Raw genomic sequence first — 25,923 nt, 5'->3', positions numbered from 1 at the left:
GACCACTAGAGTAGCTTTGCATGATTCACAACTCAAAATAAGTTCTTCTTTATCTTTGCTGCACCCTCTCAGTTCATCCACTGTCTGAAACCACATATTTGTCCCCCTCTTAAACCAGCAAAGACAAATTCATGTAAAAACATCAATACCCCATTATCTGTAACTGTAACCTCATTTAGTTGCACATCCAACCCCCGAGATGTCTCAGAATAAGAAAAATAAAGTGCAACTGCAACAATACTCCTTAGCTTTTCTACATGATCAAAAATGCTGCTGTAATAAATGAAAGAAATCTTCCAGCACAACTCTGAAACTGCAAGAAATAAATTAGAGAAAAGGTTCCAGGGGCTCATTGCCATTGAGTGGAATATTTTATACAGAAAATGTCTCCTTTTATTCATTTTTCTGTGGATACATTGTATAAAAAGAAGATGTTTTTTGTAGTCGATAGTGAGAAAACAGGAACTTTTCTGTTTTTTAATTGTTTATCTTCATTATTGTGTTATGAATAGCTGTGGGGGGAGTCTTTATTAGTAGGACAGCTGTAGGTTTAATGAAAATACAGTTAAAAGTCCTAAAACATCCAGTGGGCCGAGTAGGGGATTTTGCCAGGCTGATTCTGGCCCCCAGACCTCAGGTTTGACAACCCATCGTTCCGGTCACTCTGCGTGTCAGAGATGACCACATTGAGCCATTATAGCAGCAGAAATATGAGCAGAAATAAGAAAAAGCTAAATAAACGTTGTTTCATGAAATAAACAAACAGTTTTTTAAAATAAGCGATCACACATTTGGCCCATAAAGTTCATTCTCATGAAATGCAAAGTTGTTGCCATGACAGCAGAAAAAGCAGTGAAAGATGATGCGTATCACCGAAAAACAGCTGCAGTTTGTAAAACGTGTTCAACAACACTACAGCAGATCGGCTCACAGTTCATCCTTCTGAGTCATGCTGCCAAACAACATTATGACCTTTGACCCTGTGGATATAATGTTATCCATACACCATGTTGCTGCAGTGCTTCCTGAGTTGCAATGTAGTTTATCAGGGCCACAAGCCCTTTGTTCTTTGCCACATGTTGCTGTGCAGTGCTGTCTGCGTTTAATCACCTGGCTGTGATAAATGACAAATTTTCCCAAAAGGAAACAATAAAAGTGAATCGATTATGTCCAATCGGTTCATCGTTGAGTCCACGTGGATGCTTGTGCCTCCTTAAAAAAGAAAAAAATATTCTTAAGGTAATCCTGAGTTATAACATCGATGATTAGAGACGCACAACCTGGAAACATCAAACCTGTGACCACGTCTGTCACGGGCACAGAGCCGTAATGAAAGCAGCAGGAACCTGATGCGATGGAAGGAAACGTTATTCAAAGCACGATGTCCAACAAGGCAGAAGAAAGAAGCCATGTGGAAAAGATGAAACATCCACAATTATGATAAGTGGCCAGTTTCAGTCCAAGATGTCAGCCTCTGTCTAACCTCGCTGCCTGTTACTCTGCGCTGTTTGTTAGCTCCAGCATCGTGCCCTGGAGGTCGCGGCTGAAAGGCATCACGAGGTTGTCAAAGTCCACCTTTGTCTTTGACATCAGCTGGCTGGTGGTGGGCGGCTTCCCCCAAACCTGAGACAAAAACAGTCAGAGTGAGAAGTGGAATTACACAGTCACTTCTTCAGGAACATGTGTGCACTAACGGGCTTAATGCAGGGTTGGTTTGTGCACGTTGTGACTGCTGCAACTAGCCGGCAGCAGAAGACACATTAAGCCGTCTTCTTGTAAACGGTGGAGAGGCTCACCGTCTTTGGCACAAAGGTGATGTCCACGAGTTTGGTTTTCCCAGTCGTGATGCTGGTGTTCTGCAGGACGACGCTATTTGAATCCTTCTGGGGTGGAGTCTTCTCTGCTGCTGCAGACGACGTCTCTGCTTGCACAGCGACTTTTGCAGCAGCAACCTGTAGTGAATACCAAGACTTTCAAAGCTTCTGCAGCCTCGCTGTGTTCAATACAAAGTGTCAGATTCAGGCTGGTTAAAGGCAGCTAGAGATGTCCAAATGCACAAGATTAGGTCGCTAACAATAAACGTTATGTTTGAGGATTAAAGCTCAATGGTTTTCAGTAACGGTGCAGAGGCAGGATAAAGAGTAATCCAAAGATTTAGCTGTTGCACCGAGGAAACAGAAGTACTCTGTTAAAGCACCGGACAGCTAATGTTTACTTTGGACTGAGAAAACCTGGTGAAGGAATCTGAGGAGCATCAGTAACAAAACTTATTGTGTATATAAATGTGCTACAAAAAGTATTTGCCCTGTTCCTGATTTCTTAGTTTTGCATATATGTCACACTTACATGGCTCGGATGTTTCAGATGAGAAACAAAGTCCCTGACATCCGTCTTGAGAAGGTTACAAAGCCACTTGTAAGGCTTTGGGACTCCAGCGAACCACGATGAGAACCACTGTACACAAATGGAGAACCTTCCCAGGAGTGGGCGGCGTACCAGAATGACTCCAAAAACACATCAACGACTCATCCAGGAGGTCACAAAAGAACCCCGAGCAACAAAGAACCGCAGGCCTCACTTGTGTGTGTTAAGGTCAGAGTTCATGATTCAACAGTAAGAAGGAGACGGGGCAAAAATGAGAGTTCGAGGAGAAAACCACTGCTGACCAAAGAGAACAGAAAGGCTCATATCTACCAAAAAACACTGTGATGAAGCTGTTGGGATAATACTCGGTGGACCGACGAGGTAAAGCTCTCGTCTGAGTCCTGTTATGCCGGCATAAAACTAGCACGGCTTTCCATGAAAAGAACATCAAACGACTGTCAAACCTGCTGAATTCAGCTCCACCAGAAAATCCTGAAGAAGCATATCTGGCCATCAGTTCGTGCGCTGCAGCTTAAGTGCGCTTGGCTTCTGCAGCAGGACAACGATCTGACACACACCAGCATGTTGGTAATTCATGTTCAAGAACCCTCCACTGTGGCTGAATTAAAACAAAGACGACTGTTGCTCCACAGTGAAGGATCCACAGTGAAGGATCCACTGCTCGTTATCACTGACTGCAGTTGTTGTCACGGTTGACACTTAGTAGCTTTAGGAGGCAATGACTTTTCCACACAGCTCCACGTAGGATCATTTAGTTGAATGAATATTTACTCAGGTTATCGTCGTCTAATATTAACATTTGTTTGATGATCTGAAAACATGTTATTGTGACAAATAAGAAATCAGGAAAGGGGCAAATAATTATCCACAGAACTGTGAACTTTACGAGATATGACTTCCTGCCAGATGTTTGCATCACTGCTACCTGCTGCTGATGTGATCCTGCCTCTGGATGGTACCAAGTTAGACTGAACTGAAGGTCCTGTGAAGCTGCAGCTGGAGATCATCTAGGCCTGCTTTAAGCAATTTGCATCGATTCGAGTGTTTCTTTTTGTCGGCCATCATCGTCAGGTGTTCAGCCTATCTGCCGCCACCGCTGTGTCAGTGTGTCATCGCAATAATGAATGTTTATCACTGGCATTGTCAAAGCATACGCAGGAAAACTGTCTGCAGGCTGCAGGATGTGAAACTTGAGCTTTGCCAACTGCATGTCAAAAAAGGCTATCATCTGATTGGCCAGGACTGTGGCTAAGCTGGATATTGACGGCTGCTGTTTTTGTAAAACCCCGTCTACATGTGAGGCGCGGTCATGGGAAGAATTTGCTGCTACACCAATCGTTCTGCACAAAGGCCCATTATTAACTTAATCACCGATCACACGGGTGTTGATGTTCTCATCAGGATGTTCTGGCGTTCACCACAGACGCTGCAGAGCTCTGTGCTGTTTGTGTGAGCTTGTTATCAGGTAATCATTGGCTCTGCTGGCATCAAACTGCCTTTCCCATCCCCTAGCTGCTCTGTGTGTGTGTGTGTGTGTGTGTGTGTGTGTGTGTGTGTGTGTGTGTGTGTGTGTGTGTGTGTGTGCGTCCTATATTTCTTAGTGTAATTATTCTTTCATTGACAAACATTAATTTTTTTGTTCACATGTAACTAATTTTTAAAGACAAACAAGAGCAACATGCAGTCGGGTACTGAGAGTGGTGTACTTCCCACAGAAGCCCCCACATGTTCCCACGGCTGTGGTTAGAGGGTAGGACGACCACAGGGCTTCTTCTGAATCACTCACAGTGCTGAAGGTGCATGATTTACAGAGAGTTTGTGAATTCCAGTGGGCCTGATGAGGATTATTGCCCTTTATTGTAGAAAACAGTGAAAGCAGCTCATACCGCCTCCGACCGAGCTCAGAGAAAAACGCTCCGTGATTCGTCGGCTCGCTGTGTGACAGATATTTTCATTGAATTATAAATACTCCTGATTATTTATGAACGCATCACAAACACCTGCTGCTTTCAGGGTCTTAATGACAACATCAATACATCTGAACCGACTGTGACCTGGTTACAGGGAATACAAAGCTAAACACCAGCTCGGTGTAGCTGTAACCAAACACATGTGGTGTCATTTGCGTACGAGTGCCCAGCTTTAAGTAATCGGCTCCCTTTGCAGGCTCGGGTTTCCCTGCTGCTACGAGGGAGAAGAGAGCAACACCAGCGTGTGTCCTTTTACATGATTTAGAGGTCATGATGGGGATCAGGAGACAGAGCGGGCTGTCTCTGTGGCCCAGACGCTGATCCCAGAGCTGCCCCTGCTGCATACATCAGCGTGGGAGTGTGAAAGAGCACTGAGGCCCAGGAAAACGCACTTGTGTGGTGAAAATGCTGTGAACGCTCAAACAGAGGAGAAAAGCACTATATCAGAACCAAGACTTGCTATATTCCTATAGTACAGAGTGAACATTAGATACAGTTTAGAGAAACAAAGATAACAGGGAAAGTCTGAAGGCAAACGATTTTAATGTGTTTCAAAGGTCTCCTTTAAGTCGTAGATTATTTGTGTACCTTGGCTTTAGGCTTTTTAGCTTCGGCCTCCTTTCCTTTTGCTTTGTCCTTTGGTTTAGGCAGAGAATCCATCTTTTGTTTGACCAAGTCGATTATCACAGGGTTTGCAAAATCTCTGGCAACATCAAGGCAGCTTTGCTCTGTACAGAAGTAAAATCGGCAGTTAAACGAGACATGGTGATTCTAAAGTGGCCATAGATGTGAAAGTGCTACGATGTAGGGTTGTAGTCAATGGGCCTATAAAGACAGGATATGAATGCTGGTACGTTATACATCGCCACAAAGGAGACCTGTAGAGTAAATGCTGATGGAGAGTTAGAGTTAAAGAGTAATTATACAAAATCACGTGTTTCCATTGTGGCATTATAAGAAAAAGGTACAAAGGCTTTGAACTACGTCACACCTCTCTTGTTCTCTGCAAGCACACTGGCACCCGCCTCGATGAGGAAATCCACACAGGACACTCGAGACGTCTCAATGGCCCTCATGAGGGGCGTGGCTCCGCCCAGGGCCGGGGCATCGACGTTAGCTCCAGCATTCACCAGAAGTTCAATGAGTTCCCGCTGCCCGGCGTACGCCGCATGGTGGAGGGGGGTCCAGAAGAACTGGTCACACACGTTCACATCAGCCCTGTCACAGACAGTGATGTCAGGGTTTAAGGCGTGTATTAGTATTTAGGCCCATTCTTTGGCTCGGATCAGCAGCCACCAGAAAACACCAGAAAAAGTCAGTTTGCTTCTGTGTGCGTGCTTTGTGATACAAAGCTAAAGAAACGGGTAAAAAATATTGAAAATATTAATTTGGCTTTTATTGTAAAGCCACAGAAAAAACAAACGGCACTGAAATCAGAACATGAACTTTCTCACCCCTTGCTGAGGAGGTACTGAGCCGTCTCATAGCTGCCAGTGGAGCACGCAACCATCAGCGGCGTCTTGTAAAACTCATCCTGAACGTCCACCGGCACCCCTTCACTGAAGGCCTGGTCCAGAGACTCCAGATCATTGGTTCTCACGCAGGAGTTCACGTTGACGTAGACCGGCGGTGGCTTGTGTATGTACCATCCTGAGTCGTTCATCACCGGATGCACTGGCGGGTGAGCCGGGTCGAATCGGAGGACGTCCGAGCAGTTAAAATAGGAGCTGATCATGAAGCTGGGTGGGCCTCCGTCTGCTCGTCGGGGCTTCAGCTCCGGTGGGAGGGTGCAAACGGGCATGGGGAGAACAAACGGACCCTTCTTCTTCTTCTTGCCCCCTTTTTTTCCCTTTCCCCCCTTTTTCTTCTTAGGCATATACAAGGAGAGGCGGAACGGTTTCTTGATGTACTTGACTCCTCTGATGAAGTCACTGATGTTGACGTCTCCTCCATGGGCTGAGATGACTGCTTGGATCCGGTCTGGTTCAACTGGAGCTTGTAGCTCCTCTAATACAGAAATAAACCTCTCTGCAGTAACTGTGTCTGATTTGTCGCCAAAGGCTTTCCACAGTTCGGCTTCATACTCTTGAGACCAGTCGTGGAGAGTCAGTGCCCAGAGCTCTGACATCTGCCCGGTGCCGCTGGGATCGCTGCCTTTTCCCTGCTTCCTCTCCGCCTTCCGGAGCTCCTTGGCTACTGCATTGTGACCGCAATCTTTGGCAATCTGATGCGGCAGCAAACCTTCCCGGTTCTTCAGTTTAGGGTTACAACCTGACCACAGAGCAGAGGTTATATAAACACACGGCAGAATGTCCTCAGGACTGTGGTTGCAGCTATAGTATCATACCAGAGATATGCAGACACAGAGGGGAGAACACTGATCCTCCAATCTGTTATAAAAATACTGAGGAGAAGAATTCGAAATTCAGTTCTGGAGTTTACCCAGAACCCAGTCCAAGCAGTGAGGAGACGTCAACATGGGACAAATGTACTGTCTGACATCCTGATAACAGCGAATTACACAAGTCCAGCCTAGAAGTCACAAATGCATGAACGTGGGATGTTTCCAATACAAGAGAGGGTTTAATATGCGCGTTGAAGGACAGAAATGTCTCCAAATCAGCTTAAGAAACATGAGTGATGGGACAGATTTGTCCCCAGCTGGGCAGCAAACAGTCCAAAAAGACCTCTGATCACACAGGAAGCTGACAACGCGCTAAAACCAACACACAATGACAGGTGTGGTGAGCAGCAGGCGTGCACAAGCTGGTAATTATGGACAATACTTCCACGTGTGAACATGAAAAAAGCAGGGGGACTGTGTTATTATGTTAATCTCTGAAACGACTGTGCGTTTGATCATAAAACGACAGTTTGATCCATATTTATAGCAGCTGGGAAATCCCCGTGTGTGATCAAACGAGACGTGCTCGTGTATCAAAGAAACCAGAACAGAATCAGAAATGTGCTCGACTCTTCCACACGCGTGTAAATGAAATGACATTTCAACATTTTGGCAGTAACGTGGAGCGTGCTCCTTTACGTTTCCATGTATACGAACACTACTACAAACGGAGGGTAACATATTGAAATCATCGTACCGTAAAAAGGTACCGTAGAGCAGTTTTTGGAACGAACTGAAACTCCCATATTCCAAATAGAGTCCTGTTCCCCTTTTAAACTTGAAAATATTCAGTGTAACCGTCAGCATTCCTCTCACAGGCCATGCATATGAATCATTACACAGTTTGGGTATACAATACTTACGTAGCAATACCTCAAAAACACCGTGATCAACAATAATGTGACAGCCTCATGAACACGCACTCACAGAGGCGACGCCTACAGAAGGTGAGGCAGGTGCTGAGAAGACAGCAATAAGATGTGAGCCAGTACAGACGTACGGCCATCATCACGGCCACATAAGTGTCATAGATGCTTAGGTGGGACCCTGGGAACGCAGTCCAGCACCTTTGGGCTCTACGAGAGAGAGGGAGGGGATCAGAGCGACAAGCCAGAAGCAACCATGAATACATGGCCCCCACCCCCACCCACAAGATGAGCTGCTACAACAGTGCCTTAGGTAGCTGAGGAGCTAACAGGAGGAGGAGAAACAGGAGGACAAAGCCCCTGCATGGGCTAGACAGAGGAGGTGGCTGACATCAATAAATCCTACCAGAGGTTAGAAGAGCTCGGCCTAAAGGACTCCACAGAGTCATGGCGGCGCAGACAGACAGCTGCTGACGACCAACCACACAGAGCTGTGGCCGATAAAGAGCACAAGGCTGCAGACGCGACAATCCTAGCTTACTGTAATATTGGGAAGAAGTCCGATGGGCGGAAAGAACAGCTGGAGATGTGAAAGGTCAAGTCCAAAGTGGTCCCAGTGGCTAGAACAGCGAGTCCAGCAGATTCCAGGCATCAGAGGTCTGAGGAATGACCGAGACGCTCGAGCAGAGCACACGTCATGGTGGTTTTTATATAAGGCTGCGAACACATTTACCTCGTTCAACAGTAAGTATTACGATGAGCCCTTTTTACTTAAGTATTCAGTTTGTTTCCCTGTTTGTCAAACACCAACACACACATTTAAGACTCGGAGCCGATTGCAATGCTCTGTGACCAGCTTTCTCCTCATGTACATTTTGAGTAATAGCTGCTGTGCTCTCCTCCTGCGTTTCAGCGTTAGCCTACAAGTGACATCAGACTGAAATTACTGAACGTAATGTTGATATGAGCTTTAAATGTCTGCACAGTCGGGCTCCTATTAAGGCATCAGCAGGAGTGACAGGCCTCATCACAGAAGAAGACTTTAAAGAGTACAGTACCTCTCTGTGCCAGGAACTTGCAGCAGTTTGCATTGCCCGAGGCAGCAGCGTAGTGTAAGGCTGTGCAGTCCTTAAGGCTCATCGCACTCATGTCTGCTGAGTATGCAGACAGCACCTGAAGCACCTGAACACAGCCCAGAGCAACACGTTAGACGAGCCTAAATCCGAGGTGCTGCTTACACTAACAGTGGGTCGCTGTCATTTTAATTCAGCTTCCAGGACAAAGTAGAATAAGTCCTAATAGATACAGCTTAACTTTGCATGTTATTGCCATTTCAAAAGATGTCAGCTATTATATATGAGCAGCTACTACACCTCAAAAAAGCCCCCCATGGCAGCATAGTGGACGGCTGTGAGCCGCTTCCTGTCAGAGGCGTTGGGGTCTCCGCCCATCCTGATTATAGCTCTAACAAGCGGCAGGGACCCTGCTTTGCCTGCCTCCATCAACGCTGTGACTCCAGTTTTCTGAGCAGAGGGGAAGAGAGGAGAGGAAAGGCTTCAGCTCCAACAGACTGTCTTCAAAACGCAGGTCTCACAGTCCCTGTTGTTTACCTGGTGTGCCGCATTGGGGTCTGCCCCGGCATTCAGCATAATGAGGCACAGGGGGGTGCACTCCTGGGCCTTTTCACACATCAGCTGAAAGACATGCATCCCCTGCACTGACACGCTGTTGGCATCGGCTCCGCACTTAAGCAACACCTGCAGGCAGCGGCAGTGGCGTTTGGTGGGGTAGATGCAGTAGAACAGCACATCTGAGTCACAGCGTGGGTGCAAAAGTTTAGGAAAAGCTCATGAGACAGAAGAAGCAAGTAAGCGTCAACAATAAAGCTGTACATCAGTGTAATCAGACTACTTTGATAGCTAAGCACTTAAGACCTAAATGCTGTTTCAAATATTAATGTGGACCCTCCGTCTAATCCAGTGTTTGCAGTCCTTCGCAGCTATCAGCGAGCTAACTCTGCCAAGTCAAATCAAGCCATCTTCATTTCTACTGCAAAATTAAAAGCGAGGAAACTTTCGGGAAACTTTGCTCTGACAGAGAGCTTCCACGCTTCCAGCACCGAGCACAGCTGCTAACTGCTGGTGGATCAAACTGCTGTAAAAGGAGGGAGGGCAGGATGCTGTGTTTTACTTTCCCCACTCTGATTATTCCCACATTACTCCATATTCCTGACACGACGGATAACACAAACAGGTGTGTGTGACTACTGAAGCTCAGCCTGCTGTGAGCACTGAGGCCAGGCTGAACAAAACCCCAGGGAGAGCTGGGTCGTATCAAGTTGCTCAGCGTGTTTCACAGGAGACGATCATTAGGACTTGATCTGTAATTAGACGTGTCCATGTGGCATGACACACAAACAAAACCTCATATGGCTCTTCACACATGTGTACATACATCATACAGTATGTAAATTATGCACACGTCAGGAAGCATTCAATCACTCAGCCTTGATCTACCTCTCAAAGGAGAGCCAGTTAGAGTAATCGCTACCACAGACACACTGTAATGGGGTCATTATCACGATTACTTCAACGAGCTCCTTCAGAAGACCTTTGTGCGCTCTGATTGGAGTTGTCTGGGATACCACCTCCTCATCAATATCTAAAGAGACAAACTCTGCATGTTCATGAGCGGAAAGACGCCGCAAGCGATCCAGCTGACCTAACTTGAGATGGAAACGCCCCCATTTGGGAAACTGAGACTCAAATGAGAATACATACATTTAAAGCAAACCATCTGATACACTTGGCACACAATGAATGAGCTTCATTTGTGCAGGAACTTTTAAACAAATATGACATATCGCAAACAAAAAAGCTCTGAAATTCAACTCTCACGTGTTCCTGTGATAATATCAGCCTTGATCATTCTGCAGCTGTTAAATGCTACAAAATATTTTTGTTTCAAAACTTTATTTAATCAGAAAGCAAAAAGCTGCAGCTTTAGAGTCTCTTTGTTTAAAACGATCGTGGGATAAACCTGCATCCGCACAGGAAGCGATTAGCTTCCCAAACCTTACTTTGTAGGTAACAGTCGGCTGTTAACGGACAGACTCCCATCACCTAAGTAACTTCTAATGTATTTACTTCCCTGTTAGCTGTCAGCCACCAGCATCCTGTGCTCTCAGTGCCAGCTGAAGTTGAGAAAGACTCAGACTTCTTTCTCATTGCCATAGTTTTTTCACCCATAGTCACTTTACGTCGCCAGATGTGACTGAATTTCTCTCGAGTTGCCAAGTCGTTGAAAATCACCCACTGTGTGGTTAAAGCTAAGGGAGACAAAGATAGGCATCAATGTCCCTCTAAAAGTAAGCATCGCCATTGGGCTGAGCCCTTGAAATGCCTCTGGGTTCTTATTGTGAAAACTTATTTGAATTGTGTGACAGCTGCAATTCTGAACTAGACATCTGAAGAAAACCCTGCTGTTTACCACCATATACACACTACATGAACAAAAGTGGGCCGCCTACACCTGTACCATCGGCCATAGAAACTCATGCCACGAAGCTTTAGTGTGTTTGAAATCCCGTAACTGTTCTGTCAGTGCAGTGTTGCTAAACCTACACAGAGATTATAAATAGTAATGCCTTTAGTTTTGAACTCACTTTTGCCCTCTACATCCAGGAGCCTCAGGTTGGCTTCGCTGTGGGCCAAAAGAGACACAATGGGATGGTTGCCCAGCTCAGCAGCTAACATAATCGGAGCGCGGCCCCTTTTGTCCTGCACGTTAGGATCTGCTCCCTTGGAGAGGAGGAAGGTGACGAGCTCTGCGAGGAGAAAAAGAGAAAGCAGAAACAATCCGGAGACAGATCATATTTGGGCTTGTGGTAAATTCTCAGACCAACTGGGCTTGATGCAGATTATGTTTAAAAGTAACTGGAAATACATGTTTATACCCCATGTCCTCTTTCCCCAGTGTTACTGCAGGCAGTGATTAAGATGTTTAGCAAACTTAATAACATCCATTTTCCATTGCGCTGCCGTTTTTGAGAACTCTACATGCTGCCACAAATCTCTGTGGACATATTTTCTTTGGCAAGTAATGCGGCATGCAAACAAAGACACAAAGACTAAATTCACTCGCTGGGCCCACGTCCTCATTTTAGGTTTGACAGCGTTTTAGTAGGTAAAAGTGATGCTTTGACATGAATTGAGCTGCAGTTTGGGGAAGGCCTCGAAGGGGACGGCTCCCGGGCCTGGCAGATCCCCGTGGACTAAATAGAAATGAAGAAGTTAAAGAATTGAGAACAAGGAGGGAGGGACGGTGGGGCACGTAAACGACAATGAACAGTTTGCAGAACTGGCGGAACCTATACAGATGACAACCGGAAGGAGCGTGTTTGGAGGCGTGGTCCCGCTCCTGAAATTCCGATACATTATCTCCAATGAAATAACCTGTACTGTAAATACCCACAGTATTTGAGCTGAACAAACATAGCACTCGTCCAACCAAATGTGTCTGATTGTTGCAAAGGAATGAGTCTGCCACAGCCAACCCACAGGCATACATTACCTAGGTTGTTGGCTGAAACTGCCACGTGGAGCACCCCCACGCCGTCCTTCGGCTCTGTGAGACTGATGAGGTCTTCCGCCCCGAGCTGCACCATCTTCTCTATCTGTGCCGTATCCCCTTCATGGACCAGCTGAAGCAGGCGGTAGATCTGCAGGGTCTGCAGGCGGCCCTCTGCCACTCTGCTGCTCATTGTGGACTCACTGAATGCTGGTATGAAATAGGAGCTTTCTAACATGCACGCAAATATTTGGTTCTAACATGTTTTAATTGAATTACAATTTTTAGGTGCTTTCTTTTCCTCTGAAAAACTGCAGTTTAAATAAGCTAGTTGTTCATGTTACCCATGTGAATGGCGACTTTCATACAAAGTGGCCCAGTGCTTTTTCTGGTCTCTTTAAGACAAACATCACCACAGTACATGAAAAATAAAGTCACGAGTATTGTTAAAAATCTGTCAGTACAGACGCATAAACCCTCAAGCTCATCACGCACCTGCACGCAGACACGCACGGGTTACACGGGCTCCCCTTGTTTGACAGACGCTTGCTGCTGTGGTCCACAAACCCAGGCTTGGTCAGCGAGAGGGTCCCGTCTGTACCTGCTTTTCCTCCCAGGCTTTTCACTTTTCTGTGCGGGCCGTTAGAAGGAAACAAAGTCGGCTCCATGGCAACGGAACGCGCGAAAATCCCGGGCAGGACCTCGTGCCCTCGGCAGCGTCTGATGCTGCTTTCAGGGTCTCTCGATAAGCTCGGCAATACTGAAATTGTCGTAAATGAAAGCGTCACCACTTTGCTTCCATTTCCCCAAATGGATTATTTTATTTTTTCAAAATTGTAAAAAGTTAATGACAAAGTTAAAATCGTTTGCTTGAAATTCTTGCAAACTGACTAAAAATAACAGATCATGTACATGAGTATTCACAGCCTTTGCCATGACACTCAAGGTTGGCATCATGTTCATCCTGTCTCCACTGATCATCTGTCAGATGTTTTCTGTTGGAAAAGCACACACCTGTATAAATCAGGTCACAAAGTTGACAGTGCATGTCAGAGCACTAACCAAGCCATGAAGTCCAAGGAATTGGACAATCCCAAACCTCCGAGACAAGATTGTATGGAGGCACTGATCTGGGGAAGGTTACAGAAAAAGGTCTGCAGTTTTGAAGGTCTGACTGAGCTCAGTGTCCTCCAACATCTGTAAATAGAAGACGTTTGGAACCAGCAGGACTAGAGCTGGCTATCAAGCCAATCTGAGCAATCAGGGTAGAAGGGCCTTAGTCAGAGGTTTTAGAGAACCTGACAGAACTCCAGCGTTGCTCCGTGGAGAGAGGAGAACCTTCCAGAAGGACAACCATTTCTGCACCACCAGAAGTTTCTCCACCAATCAGGCTGTGTGGCTAGATGAAAGCCACTCCTCAGTAAGAGGCGAATGATTGCACGTCTGAAGTTCTCTGATCTGATGAAACGAAAATTGACCTCTTTGGCCTGACTCATGTCCTCCATCATGTCTGGAGGAAACCGGCCACCACCATCCTCACAGTGAAGCACGGTGGTGGCAGCATCATGCTGTGGGGATGTTTTTCAGCAGCGGGAAGACTAGTCAGGATCAAGGGGAAAGGAATCAAAAATGAATACAGCAATGTGCAGAGAGTCCTTGATGATAAGCTGCTCCAGAGCTCTCTGGACCTTATACTTGGGCGAAGGTTTATCTTCAAACAGGACAATGATCCCAAGTGCACATCCCAGATAACAAAGGAGTGGCTTCACTCTGTGAATGTCCAGCCAGAGGCCAGACTTGGACCTGATTGAACAGAGAGCCAAAAATGACTACGCAGCCTGGTGGGGCTTGAGTGGTTCTCCAAAGAAGGATGAGAGAAACTGCTCAAAAACAAGAGTGCTAGCTTGTAGCATCATATTCAAAGACTTTAGGCTGTGATTGCTGCTAAAGGTGCTTCAACACGATGTCGAGCAAAGTCTGTGAGTAGTTATGGGCATGTAATATGTAATTATATATTTTATATACTTCCAGCAAAAATGTTTTTCACTTGTGTAGAATTTCATTTTGGAATGAGGCTATAACATAACACAAATAAGAGCACATATCTTTTCTTTGATAAGTAATGAGCATCTTGACTGTTAAGCTTTTCCTAACAGCTGCTGGAGTAAATATCCTGAACACTAGGGGTCACTGCAGTGAAGCATATGAAAGAAAAACAGTTTAACAGACTCCTTGTCTTGTCTTAAGCTAAAATTAGCCTGTTGAAGTCGAGGGAGGAGATGATAGAGGTTTGAAGTAGGAGCCAGAAACAAAAGTCAGCCCAGCTGTGTGTATTTGTGAAGGCCAAAGAAGTGCCAGATCAAATAAGTGAAGTCCAAAGCAGGCGGGGCAGTGTGTAAAACCTGATGCATACCAGCTCATTTAATAAAAGAAACCAAATCCAGATGAGAGCGATACTGTTGACGTGAGCCGTATAACATGAGCCGTATAACACTGGGTATCTGTATTTGTAGCACACGTGGCAAAACATACAAAACGTATACAGTACCATGCAAGGTGAAGTGGCAGTTCTTAAAGATCATAAAAATATGTACAGTCTGTTAAGGTTACACAATGCTTAGACACATACACTTATATTTCCACACTAGAGTTGATGACAAACATGTCCTCCTTGCAAAGGAAAACGTGTATGATACGAAAAAAGAGAAAATACACTCTTAAGCCATAATGTACAAAATGCATTATGAATCTGCAAACAAGTGTGCAAGCCATTTAAAAATATGTACAACACCTTTCAAAATACACAGTTGAAAAACAGACAACCAAAGGCAGGATGTGTGTGTTCAATCAAAGAAATAGGCTTTGTATACTTGATATAAGGATAAGTGTAGCTTCTGTATTTGTTATTGTTTGCTTTGCATAAAAACTCCAGCGTAAGATCGACTGATAGTAACAGCGACATAACTTTCACCATCTGAACTCTCACAAACGTCCTTTAGAAGAACTGTTCTTGCCCTTGGCAGTCCTCCACGTCCTCTTGTGTTTCTGGGCACAGCTAATGTCCTATAATGCTCTTATTGTTTTGTATGATTTATAAAATCCTGTGGTTTCTCCACCAAACTATCAGTGACTTCATTTGCGCATTTCCTCCTAAAGAATAGTGATAGTGGTTTGGACTTCATCACTCTGCATTTTTTCCAATACAATTGGCACTCTGCGTTGTATTTCTGGGAATTTACTTGTGGTAAGAATGAAACTCCAAGGAATAATTCAGGAAGTGTGTGTAATAACCTCTGATCGTTTGGTATGCTGTGGGTGGATAAGGGACAAAAAGCCCTCACATTAATCATCTTTTTATAAGATAACCTTTCTTTAAATGGCACCGGTGGTGCTCCCTTCCAGCTCCATGTTTTCATTCTTGAACTCTGCTTAGCTTTGTAGCTTTGAAGGATCCCTGGTTAAAAATAACCCTTTTTTTTATCTTACACTGGTCCTTGGCGTAGCCCCGTAGTTCATCCTCTGTCTGAAAGAAGCAATTTCAGCTCCCCCGCCCCACTTTGAGCCAACTTTCTTCCTATTGGCTACACAACTAAGGTGCCCATATAAGGGATATCCATTCTCAGTGACATAATACGGAGCTAAAAGTAGAAAAAAAACTACCTGAACCAGTTCCAAAAATGTTGGAATGGCATGTAAAATGAAAATAACAACAGAATGCAATGATTTTGAAATGTTATGGATCCATATTTTTACAAGTTTAAGCTGAAATTATTTTGAGAAAAAAACATTAGCTCTTGACTTGGTTTGCATCAGCAAATCTCAAAAAAGTTTGGAAAAGTTAACGTTACTAAAAAGAAACAGCTGGAGGAACATTTTGCATCTAATTGTAAGGTCCATTGTCTGTGACTACAGTCCGCCGTGACATCCACAAAGGCAGGATAAAGCTCTATACACGAACATGATCCAGAAACTTCTCTGGGCCAAAGCTCATTTAAAATAGACTGAGGCAAAGTGGAAAACTGTGGTTGGAAGAACTGAAATTTGAAATTCTTTTTGGAAAACACGGACGCCGTGTCCTCTAAAGAAAAGGGAAGAGGCACCATTCGGCTTGTCAGCAGCTCTCAAGTCCTGCCTCTCTGATGGTGTGGAGGCGCATCAGTACCTATGAAATACATACAGGTGGGAGATCAGAACGAGTTCCCACCCAGACATCTTTTCAGGGAAGGCCTTAGACAATGCTAAACTGCATAATGCATCTATTACAGTGCAACAGAGAAGAGCCAGGACTGTTGAGCAGCTTGGATCCTCTAACAGACACCAACGGGACAACAACCCTCTCCCAAAAGTCCAGCATCTGGTCTCCTTAACTCCCAGCTTTTTAAAGATGAGGGATATAGTGATAAGAGTCACAAACATGTTTTGTGTATTCGACTGTGAATAAAAAGGTGGATTTATGACATTTGTGACACAAATCATTGTGTTCTGTTTTTATTTCCATTTTACACGATGTGCCAATTTTTTTTAATTTAATTTTGGGGGAGGGATTGGTTGTAGATATATATGAAAATATTAGTGAAAACATGTGACATTATTAGATAACCGTGCAGTGGCTTCTTCAGGATACAAAAACACACCAATGGCTCTTGCCTAAAATAGTTTTCCTTAAAGCTGTGAAACACAGAACAAACGACTGTGGTTACAAAGGACTTCTGAAATCCTTCCTGGCACTGAAGGTCAAACATAAGCTTTTGTCTTGCTGAATAGATCCAGTCCAATAATCTGCATTTCTCAGTGGCACTGTCTCTTGGACAAATCAGAAGCTCTCACGCTCAGGATTTTTACACATCCAATCAGATGGTTTCGTAGAGCAGCATCCCACTGAAGATGGTCAGAGGTTCGGAGGAGTAGGCCAGCTTCCCAGTTACAAGGTCGATACAGACCGTGTCCCCTTCCTCCATGGGTAGGATGATGTTAAAGACAGCTAACGCTCCAGGGATGTGCTTTGCCTCAGCCATGGGCTTCTCCAGGCCTTCAGGCTGATATCCGGCCGAGTCTGCTCGGGCCACACCAGTGTTGGACTTGGACAGCACTGCCTCGATCTTTATGTTTTTGTGGCCTGTCAGGATGCCACTGAAGAAGTACTTCCCACGCACAGGAGCTGTGAAATAACCTGAGGGACAGGACGAGGTCATAATGACTGACTGCAGACACCAAGTTGAAATAAAGAAAACCTAAAACTATTGAAACGTCCGTTGTAGTGAAACTCACCTGTTTTGGGATTGTAGGCGTTATTTTCATTGACAAAGACTTCATTGAACACTATGGTTCCCGTGTTCCTCATCGGGCGGGTCATGGCGGCAGAGAAGGAAAGGCGTGGCACGTGGGCATCGGAGCCTGGAGGACCTGATGATAGAGCAGAAACAAAGAGCAGGTGTTACCGTGGATTCGAGATCAAAGAGTTAGTCGCACTTTGATCTGCTGTTTGATAAGAACACCACATACCCTGTTCCCCTCTGAGACCTGGAAAGTAAGATGAAAGACAACAACAGCGAGTTAGACCCAGCGATACCATTCCTCATGTTTATATTGTACATATGCAACATGTTAATGAAGAGACATCAAAGATGCACCAAATACGTCTGTTAATACACGTTTATTTATATAAAAAGTAAATTCAAACTAGTAAGAAGCAGAAGTCAATTTATGGTATTCGTCATTACTCTGACCTAAATTTACTCTTCTGTACTGAAGTTTGTGTCCCAGTGGGAGACGGCTCACACATGTGCCTTGTCCCATGGCTGGGTCGCATTAGAAATTCATAGTTCTATAGTTTATGTTTTTTTGAGTGAAAATTTAGAGCAAATCACATTCTACTGCATTTTAGTTGGTGTGATGATTTAAGATTTCAATGGTGATAACGTTATTGTCCCCAATGGGAAATCGATTTGCAGTATGTCCATAGAGAGATATAAACAAACAAACAAACAAACAAACAAACACACACAAAAATAAAAAATAAGCCCAGAGAAAACTACCTAAATTTGATCATCTAGTTGAGAATAATGCCAATTATCAGCCAAATAAAAATGATTTGCTGCTGCGGTGTTAACAGATTGTTCAAGAAGCCTCTGTTTGGTGAAAGGTTTTACCAGGAGTCACATCCTAACGGTACAAATGCACCTAAATAACATAGCTAACTTTAGCTAGCTTGATTAAGCTTAACTTCCATCTTTTTGGCCTAAGATGATCACTACTCTGGTTCCAACACTGGGCCTACAGTATTTACCTGGGGGTCCCATTGGTCCCTGTTCGCCATCTCTGCCCTGAGGTCCTATCCTCCCTTCGGGTCCCATCGGACCCCGGGGCCCTTGCTCTCCTCGGAGCCCAGGTGGACCAGGTGGACCTGAAGGAGTGCAATGTTTGGTGAGACAGCCAGGAAACACTCCAGTACCAGTAACACTATCCTTAAAGAGAACTCGTGGGACTTAGCTTTTAGGCAGAGAGCACCATTTAAATCATTTTATGACAACTGCCTGGAATCTTTCTTTCATCTATTTTTCCCTCAGTCCAAACGTACTTCCCTTCAGTTGGGAGCAACTATCTCTCGACCAGCATTCAAATCCCACGCCATCTGCCCTCTGTGACTCACCCTTAAAGTCCCGTGTTTTGAATCTGTGGAAGTCTCTGACCAAGTCGACCACTGAAGAGTTCAGCCTGTGTATGTTGGAGTGGATGTGAGGCAGCTGGACGTTCTGGATATTTTCAATAGCATTTCCTTGAGAAGTAACTGTGACATTGAGTCCATTAACAGAGGTCCACAGCCCAGACACGTGTCGGTCCAAGCCCTCCTTGATGCCCTCCAGCTTTCCAGAAACCGAGTCGAAGCGCCCAGACACTTTTTCGAGGTTGGAGAGCCTTCGATCTAGGCCGTCACTGGACCTCCGGCACTCCCCGATCTCAGTCACATGGTTGCTCCTGATTATTTGGATCTCTCTGCCCAGATCGCTGAATCGAGTGTCTGAGTCAGCGACGTGGTCTGCCACGACCGTTTGCAGGTTGTTCACCTTGAAAAGAGTGTTGAAAGTTCTACTATGAAAAGACAATTTATTCTCCTACGGTCAGCACATCATCTGTCAGAAAACCCAAATATCTGTAATATCCTATTTTCATAACTGTATAAATATTCTATGAAAACAGTTCCAAAGGTAACCACGATGCATTTGGAAATTTTTATGAATTTCTCTTGTTTTTTATTGAACTTCTGTTTTCTTTTGTGTGCTTTTGCATCATTTTCTGTTTGCTGGTGTTTTCTTGACTTGCAGTGCATTTGAACTGAACAACTGCGCAGCCCGCCCAACACTGCTCTTTCTGTTTTTCCAGGCAGTTTCCGCTGCTATGCCTGCTGATCCAAGCTACCAACAGTCACACTGATATAGCCTCCTTGTTTTGGTTCATTGCTTACTTTATAGCCACTCCACAATGCAACGCAGAAAAAGCCTTTAGTGGCTTTAAAAGGTTCACATGTCAAACAGATGTGTGCATAACTAGGCTATTATCTGCATCACATATTCTTACCTCAACGATGATATTGTCCTTAATGTGGGTCAGATCTGTTATCGTGTGCCCGTGTGTCTGCACAGTCCTTCCCAGGCCCTTCAGAGTGTCATTAATGGAGCTAAAAGTATCCATGACCTCAGCCAGCTCTCCTTGGATAGACTTCAGATCCCCTCCTAATTTTCCACTATGTACAGTGTGACCTTCCAGACGTTTCTTTAGATCATTTATGTTGGTTTTACACTGCACCGTGCACTCCTCCACGTCCTCTCTGAGTCGTCCCACCTCCTCCTGGAGGTTGGAGCAAACCTGAGAGCAGACAGATTCTCCCGAGTCGACTTTTCTCCGCAGATCCGTCAGTGCCGTCTGGCATCTGTTGAGGCTGATCGTGGTGGAGTTTTTAAATGTGAGCAGGTCCTTTTCTACAGTGCTGCATATCAAACACTCCTTAAAATCGCGGCCCAAAGTTTCCACTTCAGTGAAGATCCTGTTGAAGTTCTCGCCATCCTTCCCGGTCACAGCTGTTATCTTTTTCACATCAGTTGTTAAGTTAATCACTCTCTCAAGCAGCGAGTCTCCTGACACCGACAGGTTGTTCAGCTTGGTGTTAAACTTTTGGATCTCATCCTGGTTGGCCACAACCCTCCACTCTAAAGTTTTCACAGTTTCATCACTTGTTCGGTCTCTTGCGTTCGGCCCGCAGGTGTCTCTGCACATGTCTGTGGTCGATGTTAGCCGTCTGTCGAGGAAGGTCGTGATGTTCTCCAGCTTGCTTAAACGTCGACTGTGGTCCTTGACCGTGTCTGCAAGAACAGCCACATCCAGCTCTACTTTACCGATCTTGTAGCTGTGGTCATCGAGCTGAACGAGGACCGAGTTTCGCAGCTGAGTGACATCTCTCTGCACAGTTTCTTTCATGTTGTTCCCGGTGTTAGTACACCTCTGCTCTGTCTTCCTCATTGTGGTATTCATCCTCTTTTCCAGTTCTCTTAGCCTGCCGTTCAACCGGTCCTCTGTCACTCTTCCCTTTCCTCCACCCGTCCCGAGCTCCTTATCCAGCCGCCCTTTAATAGCGTCACACTTGTTTGCAGTGGAGGTGAGTCGGACTTCGACATCAGACAGCCTCCTTCCCAGCTCGGTGACTGTGTTGCAGCAGGCCTGTGAGCGCTCGGTCTCGCTGCGAGAGATTTCCAAGCTTTGCCTCAAGTGCTGGTCTATGGAGCTGATCCTCTTTTCCAGGGCTGCGATCCGGTCCCTGTCCTGCTGCTGCTGGCGCCTCATGTCCTCCACGCCGACCTGGTGATAACGAGACATACGAGACATAACCGTCATGATGTCAGGCTCATATTTTTTCAGCGTCCTTGAAACTTTGATTTTTTTGTGATTTCTAAGGGTTTCAAAGGTACATTTTCCTGAACTGTAGGTTTGCTTTGTTGTTCTGCTTCTCAGCAGGAGTGATTGTATCTCTATACTAATACCATCTGTATTACTTCACTCTATAGGAGAAAAGCACTGAGCCATCTACACACCAACAGGAAAGCTGCGTAGCCCTGGAGAGTCACCCCACGAAGCCCCTGGTACAAAGTGTTTGTGCTGATGTTTTATTATTTTTATTGTTTTATGGATCACTGTTTACTTAACACAGGCCAGGAAATCAAGTATGGGATGGTGGAGGTGGGGTTTCCACGACCAAACCCCTCTTTCATCTTCTTATCAAAGGTTACAGCGCTCCGTTAAAAGGAAGGACGTTCTGATTCAATATTGTTTCCCTGTAAATATCACTCGTTGTGTAATATTGCAAAGAATTTTTACATATATTATGTATACAGTGCAATCTGAGGCTATAGTAAAGATAAATATTTTTGTCTTGAGCAACCATGTTTGTTTACTTCATCCAATCCCAGACTGGATCCTGTAACTAGCTTTTTTCTTAAATGATGTCATCTGCTAACAAACTCACCATCAGCAGATTTGCACATCCAGCTAAGCTGCAGGTGGATGTGTAATCATATCCTACTGCAGGGGTAGGCAACTCCAGGCCTCGAGGGCCGATGTCCTGGAGGTTTTAGATGTGTCCATGACCCATCACAGCTGATTTAAAGGGCTAAATGACTCCTCAGCATTTCTTGAAGTTCTCCAGAGGTCTGGTAATGAACTAATCATTTGATTCAGGTGTGTTGACCCAGGGTGAGATCCAAAGCCTGCAGGACACCGGCACTCGAGGCCTGGAGTTGCCCACCCCTGTCCTACTGACTGAGATCACAGCTGGCAAAAACACAGACAGTAGAAAGTGAGGCTAAGCTAATGCGTTAGTGCCTTAAACCTGCATTCTATCTGAAGACCAACAGGTGGCGACAGCTGTGGCTATAAAAAGACTGACGTAGGCCTGTGGGTCAATGACTTTGTGCCTCTGTAAACACTTTCCTGCTTGGTTTATGGGCTCATTTACTCTTTTCGTGTCATACTGAATAAAAAAGTATATTTACAAACCTTCGTCATTCCACCTATTTTTCTATTGTGCGAAAGGCTTTATAGCCTTGTTTTGAAACAGGTGCTATATAAATCAAGTATCAGTCAGCACGGGGTGGTTGGGCTGACAGCTAGCCAAAAGTGTCCGAAGCTTCCACACAGGAAGTGACTAACAGTGACATGGAGACCATGGGCAAAAAACCTGCTGATGATGTAAAGCGCTCAGGCTAAACTTTTCTCATTTTTGAGGTAAATACATTCGCTGAGTGCCAATAAGAGCAGAGTGTACATACGGCGACAGACGCAAGACGATATAACGTCCTCTAGTTTACGCAACAGGTGTAGGTGTCATTGTAGAAGCTGCCCAGTGTACTAAGACAATCGCCCTGCTACGACGCTTTGTATGCAGCATTTTAGGTCATATGTGCTCAGAGTGAAGATCTGACAATGCAGGAGCACCTGGGACAAACAAAGGAGTGGCTTTGTGCTATGGTGGGCGCAAGTGTGGGGCCCTTTATGTGTCGACGCCCACAGGGAGCCATGACAGCACACGAGGCAAATGAAAACTCACTTTATCTGATTTATGTTGAATCCCAACAAAAAAACGTAATGCAGCTGGTAAACTGTTTCCTTATTGTCGCTGCACTTTTCTCATCTTTTTCTTCAGTAATCCTTTTTTACTGTTTGTTTGTGCAGCGGTTTATGCTGCAGCATGGGGCCATTATCTTTTACTGCTTTGGGCAGAAGAAATCGCCTCCCACAGGGGCAAAGGCATGAACATCGAACTGCTAGTAAACGAACCACAAGTACGCCTTCATGTCTTATTGGTGGTGGGGAAATAATGGTGATTGTTGCCATATTGATATAATTATGACATAATGAATGAGGACATATTGGACTTTACCTGACAGGAAGAGCAGGACAGAGACACCCTCCTCTCCAGCTCTGTCAGTATCTCTTCCTTTAGGATGTTCAGCTGGTCACCTCCACCTCCTCCTCGGTCTGCTCCATCCAGTTCATTACCTCCTCCATTCACCAGGTGGTTGTTGATCGTGAGCAGCGTCTGATCATGTGCCTAAACGACCACAACAGTCACAGAAATGAGCATCATCCATGCTTGCGTGCACAAACAGCAGACTTCTGGACAGCCGCAGTTACCTGTGTTCTGTTATAGAGATGATCCAGCTTTGTCTGGATGCTGTTGATGGTTTCCTTCATGTGTGGTTGAGCTGAATCTGCAGGGACAATGGCCCCAGTCAGCCCGTGCCTACGAGATAGAAACAGTTTTGATTCCCTCGCGTGTGAGAAGTTTTCATCCACTCCAAAGCTGAGGTATATCTCCAGTGCAATAAACAGGAATTGAAAGTGTGCCGTCCATGCGTGACCCTAACAACACTTTAGTTTCTTTATTTCCACTAAACAGCGTTTCACTAACACTCAACTCAGTCCATGAAATAAAGCGTGCACGTGTGTTAAAAACAACAGTGACGTACAGCCTCTGGTTTATGCCATTGATGGTGGTCTGCATGTTGCTGAGGTCTTTGGTCAGGCCATGAATGGTGTTCTCCAGCTGTCTGATCTTCTCTGTGTCTCCTGGACAAAAGGAAAGGAAGGTGTGAAATGTGCTGCTTAATGCTGTAAATCTATTTGCTAAATGTCTCGACATGTTTTTCAGTCAGCTACTTATACTGACTGTTTTCATGTTTCCAGATTTGGACCATTTTGCAGAAACACACAGCTCACTGAGGTTCAGTACGTGTGACGCACATAATACGGCAGCCTGAGCTTCTTTTTTTAATGTTATGACCATTTGAAGCAGTCGTCCTTTACTTTATCAGAGGCCACACGTCTTCTTTCATTCTTGAGGTATCAAAACTCAGAAGATAAAGAATATTTTATGATTTGTTTGTAATTTCACCTTCTCCTCCCCGCTGCCCACCACCTGTGTCCGCGACACCAGTCTCAGGTGTCCCCTGTGGTCCACTGTGGCAGTCCTCCCCGGAGTAACCATGGCAACACCTCCACTCCATTTCTGTCACCATCTTGTAAGCTACTTTATATCTCGGTTTCCTGTACGTCCGATAGCTGAGGATGAAAAAGGAGTTTGTGAACGACATCCAGATTGGTGTTTTCACTCGTCCGACCCCGTGACCCTTTCATCTCGATTGTTTTTAGTTTGTGTTGGTCGTCTTTATAGTGTCCCATATGGAAGAGAAATAGAATAAACTTATAAAAGACTTGCATCAGATGTGGCCTACTTCATATAGTGACTCATATAAGGCTGATATGATTTAGTCATGAACGTGGCCACTTTCTCAGTACTTTCATATATTCTTTTAGGAAGTATCCAAAACATACAAGTTTCATTTTTATAATTTTTAAGGATCTTATATCTGTTTTCACTCTCTTTTCATACAAGTTTCACACAAGACAGATACAAACTTTATAAGATTTATATTTATCTTTTCCATATGGGGTGGCTCAAAAATTGTTTCATTTTCTATGGCCAGATTTAGCTTTATATTACTCTTTTTTTGGTATCATTGTATGGAGTGTAGAAAAGTCAGGATAGATTTTAGAAAAAAATCTATAGGCATACATGTATTAGCCTGTCAGCATGCTATCATCTGTGTTTGGTTTCAAGGTGCAGCCATGCCTGAGTACAGCCTCACAGATCACTAATACAGCACCAAACGTTTCTGCCTTCAAAAACTGCAGCCAACTTGTTCCCGGTGATGACACTGCAAGATTTAATATTTGCAATGTAACCAAGTCAAAGACCTGCAGCGGCCCCTAAACCCTGCATGAGACATCATCATTGTGCTGTACACTGATATTCATGTGCAAAGGTCATTATATGTGAGGAAAATCACAGCAAATCATCTACTGATGATGAATGAGATTACAGGGACTTTAAATTCCCATTTTCCAAAGGAACTGCACTGAGCCAGTACAAAATCTCGTTCTTAGAGCATTCCTTTGCAAAAAAAGAAAAGCATGTTTTATTTGGAAAGCTTTGCTGGAGTCGTATCATTAATGTGCCACTCAGCTCTGCTTCTGAAGAGGTCTTATTTGCAGTCCTAACGCAATAAATAGACCAGAAATTGGCCAAAGCACTCCATAAAGATTTACCATCACAGGCATGTTAACAAGCCGCGGCTGCAAAAGTTTTTTTCCTTTCGTGACTTTACTGTAGGTAACACAGAAAAAAGATTTCGTCTTCCAGCTCCCTTTTCTGTGAGCATGAGAAAAAAGGTCCTCGTAGAAGAAAAACAAAACAGGGCTCGAAGAAATGGGAGCAAGAGCTGGGCAGAGTTAGCAAGTGAAAGTGAGAGAATCATAAAAGGAAGAAACAGAGAGCAAGAGAAGATTGTTTTTGCAGGGTAGGAGACGAGACTGCGGTGCCTGGAACTCCTGTTGGCTTCATTCTTAGCATAGCCCAGGTTTAGACTGAGGCCCCTGGCAGGCATCGGGATCAAGCGGCAAGGCCAGGGTTAGACAACACAGTGAAAACTTCAAAGGAGGGAAAACATCAGCAATGCTCGATTAATGTTTTCTCCAAGTATTACATCCACGACTGGAAAACCCATTTAGCGAGTCCTATCTCTAGTAAATGTGCTCCGTTACTTGTAATAGTAGATATTCACCCGTCTGCACCAAAGAGACTTTATCACTGAGATTACCCAGAGACCAGTACGGAGCTGCA

General features: G+C 44.8%; 2 protein-coding genes across 2 annotated transcripts in view; both read right to left on the bottom strand.

Annotated features, from left to right (window-relative positions):
* Positions 1 to 340: 340 nt before the first annotated feature.
* ankef1a (ankyrin repeat and EF-hand domain containing 1a) lies at positions 341 to 12,895 on the bottom strand. The gene is made up of 11 exons (XM_080883769.1): positions 12,690 to 12,895; positions 12,198 to 12,404; positions 11,290 to 11,451; positions 9,236 to 9,435; positions 8,999 to 9,148; positions 8,684 to 8,807; positions 5,810 to 6,626; positions 5,347 to 5,573; positions 4,944 to 5,083; positions 1,797 to 1,952; positions 341 to 1,623 (listed from the first exon to the last, which is right to left on the bottom strand). The coding sequence occupies exons 2-11, from the start codon at positions 12,385 to 12,387 to the stop codon at positions 1,495 to 1,497; spliced, it is 2,295 nt and encodes a 764-aa protein (XP_080739895.1). The 5' UTR covers positions 12,388 to 12,404; positions 12,690 to 12,895; the 3' UTR covers positions 341 to 1,494.
* Positions 12,896 to 14,564: 1,669 nt separating this feature from the next.
* Positions 14,565 to 25,923, bottom strand: part of emilin1a (elastin microfibril interfacer 1a) — a 29,558-nt gene continuing 18,199 nt past the window's right edge. The window contains exons 3-12 of the mRNA XM_080883321.1: positions 24,136 to 24,302; positions 23,711 to 23,810; positions 23,376 to 23,484; positions 23,122 to 23,292; positions 19,770 to 21,044; positions 18,844 to 19,258; positions 18,481 to 18,597; positions 17,697 to 17,714; positions 17,463 to 17,597; positions 14,565 to 17,364 (exon numbers count right to left, since the gene is read on the bottom strand). Of these exons, the coding sequence (XP_080739447.1) occupies positions 17,045 to 17,364; positions 17,463 to 17,597; positions 17,697 to 17,714; positions 18,481 to 18,597; positions 18,844 to 19,258; positions 19,770 to 21,044; positions 23,122 to 23,292; positions 23,376 to 23,484; positions 23,711 to 23,810; positions 24,136 to 24,302 (2,827 nt within the window). The 3' untranslated portion in view covers positions 14,565 to 17,044. The remainder of the gene's footprint in view (positions 17,365 to 17,462; positions 17,598 to 17,696; positions 17,715 to 18,480; positions 18,598 to 18,843; positions 19,259 to 19,769; positions 21,045 to 23,121; positions 23,293 to 23,375; positions 23,485 to 23,710; positions 23,811 to 24,135; positions 24,303 to 25,923) is intronic.

This window comes from Rhamphochromis sp. 'chilingali' (genome assembly GCF_963969265.1).
Source record: "Rhamphochromis sp. 'chilingali' genome assembly, chromosome: 5".
NCBI lineage: Eukaryota > Metazoa > Chordata > Actinopteri > Cichliformes > Cichlidae > Rhamphochromis > Rhamphochromis sp. 'chilingali'.
This window is presented reverse-complemented; position numbering and strand designations above follow the sequence as displayed.

Bases quoted from the DNA above. Each gene is read 5' to 3' on its own strand.
- ankef1a (XM_080883769.1), bottom strand. From the start codon at position 12,387: ATGAGCAGCAGAGTGGCAGAGGGCCGCCTGCAGACCCTGCAGATCTAC. The intron at 6,627-8,683 runs GTACTGTACTCT...CTCTGTGGTCAG, and splicing joins CAAGTTCCTGGCACAGAGAG to GTTGTAACCCTAAACTGAAG. The intron at 1,624-1,796 runs GTGAGCCTCTCC...TTTTTGTCTCAG, and splicing joins TCACCTTTGTGCCAAAGACG to GTTTGGGGGAAGCCGCCCAC.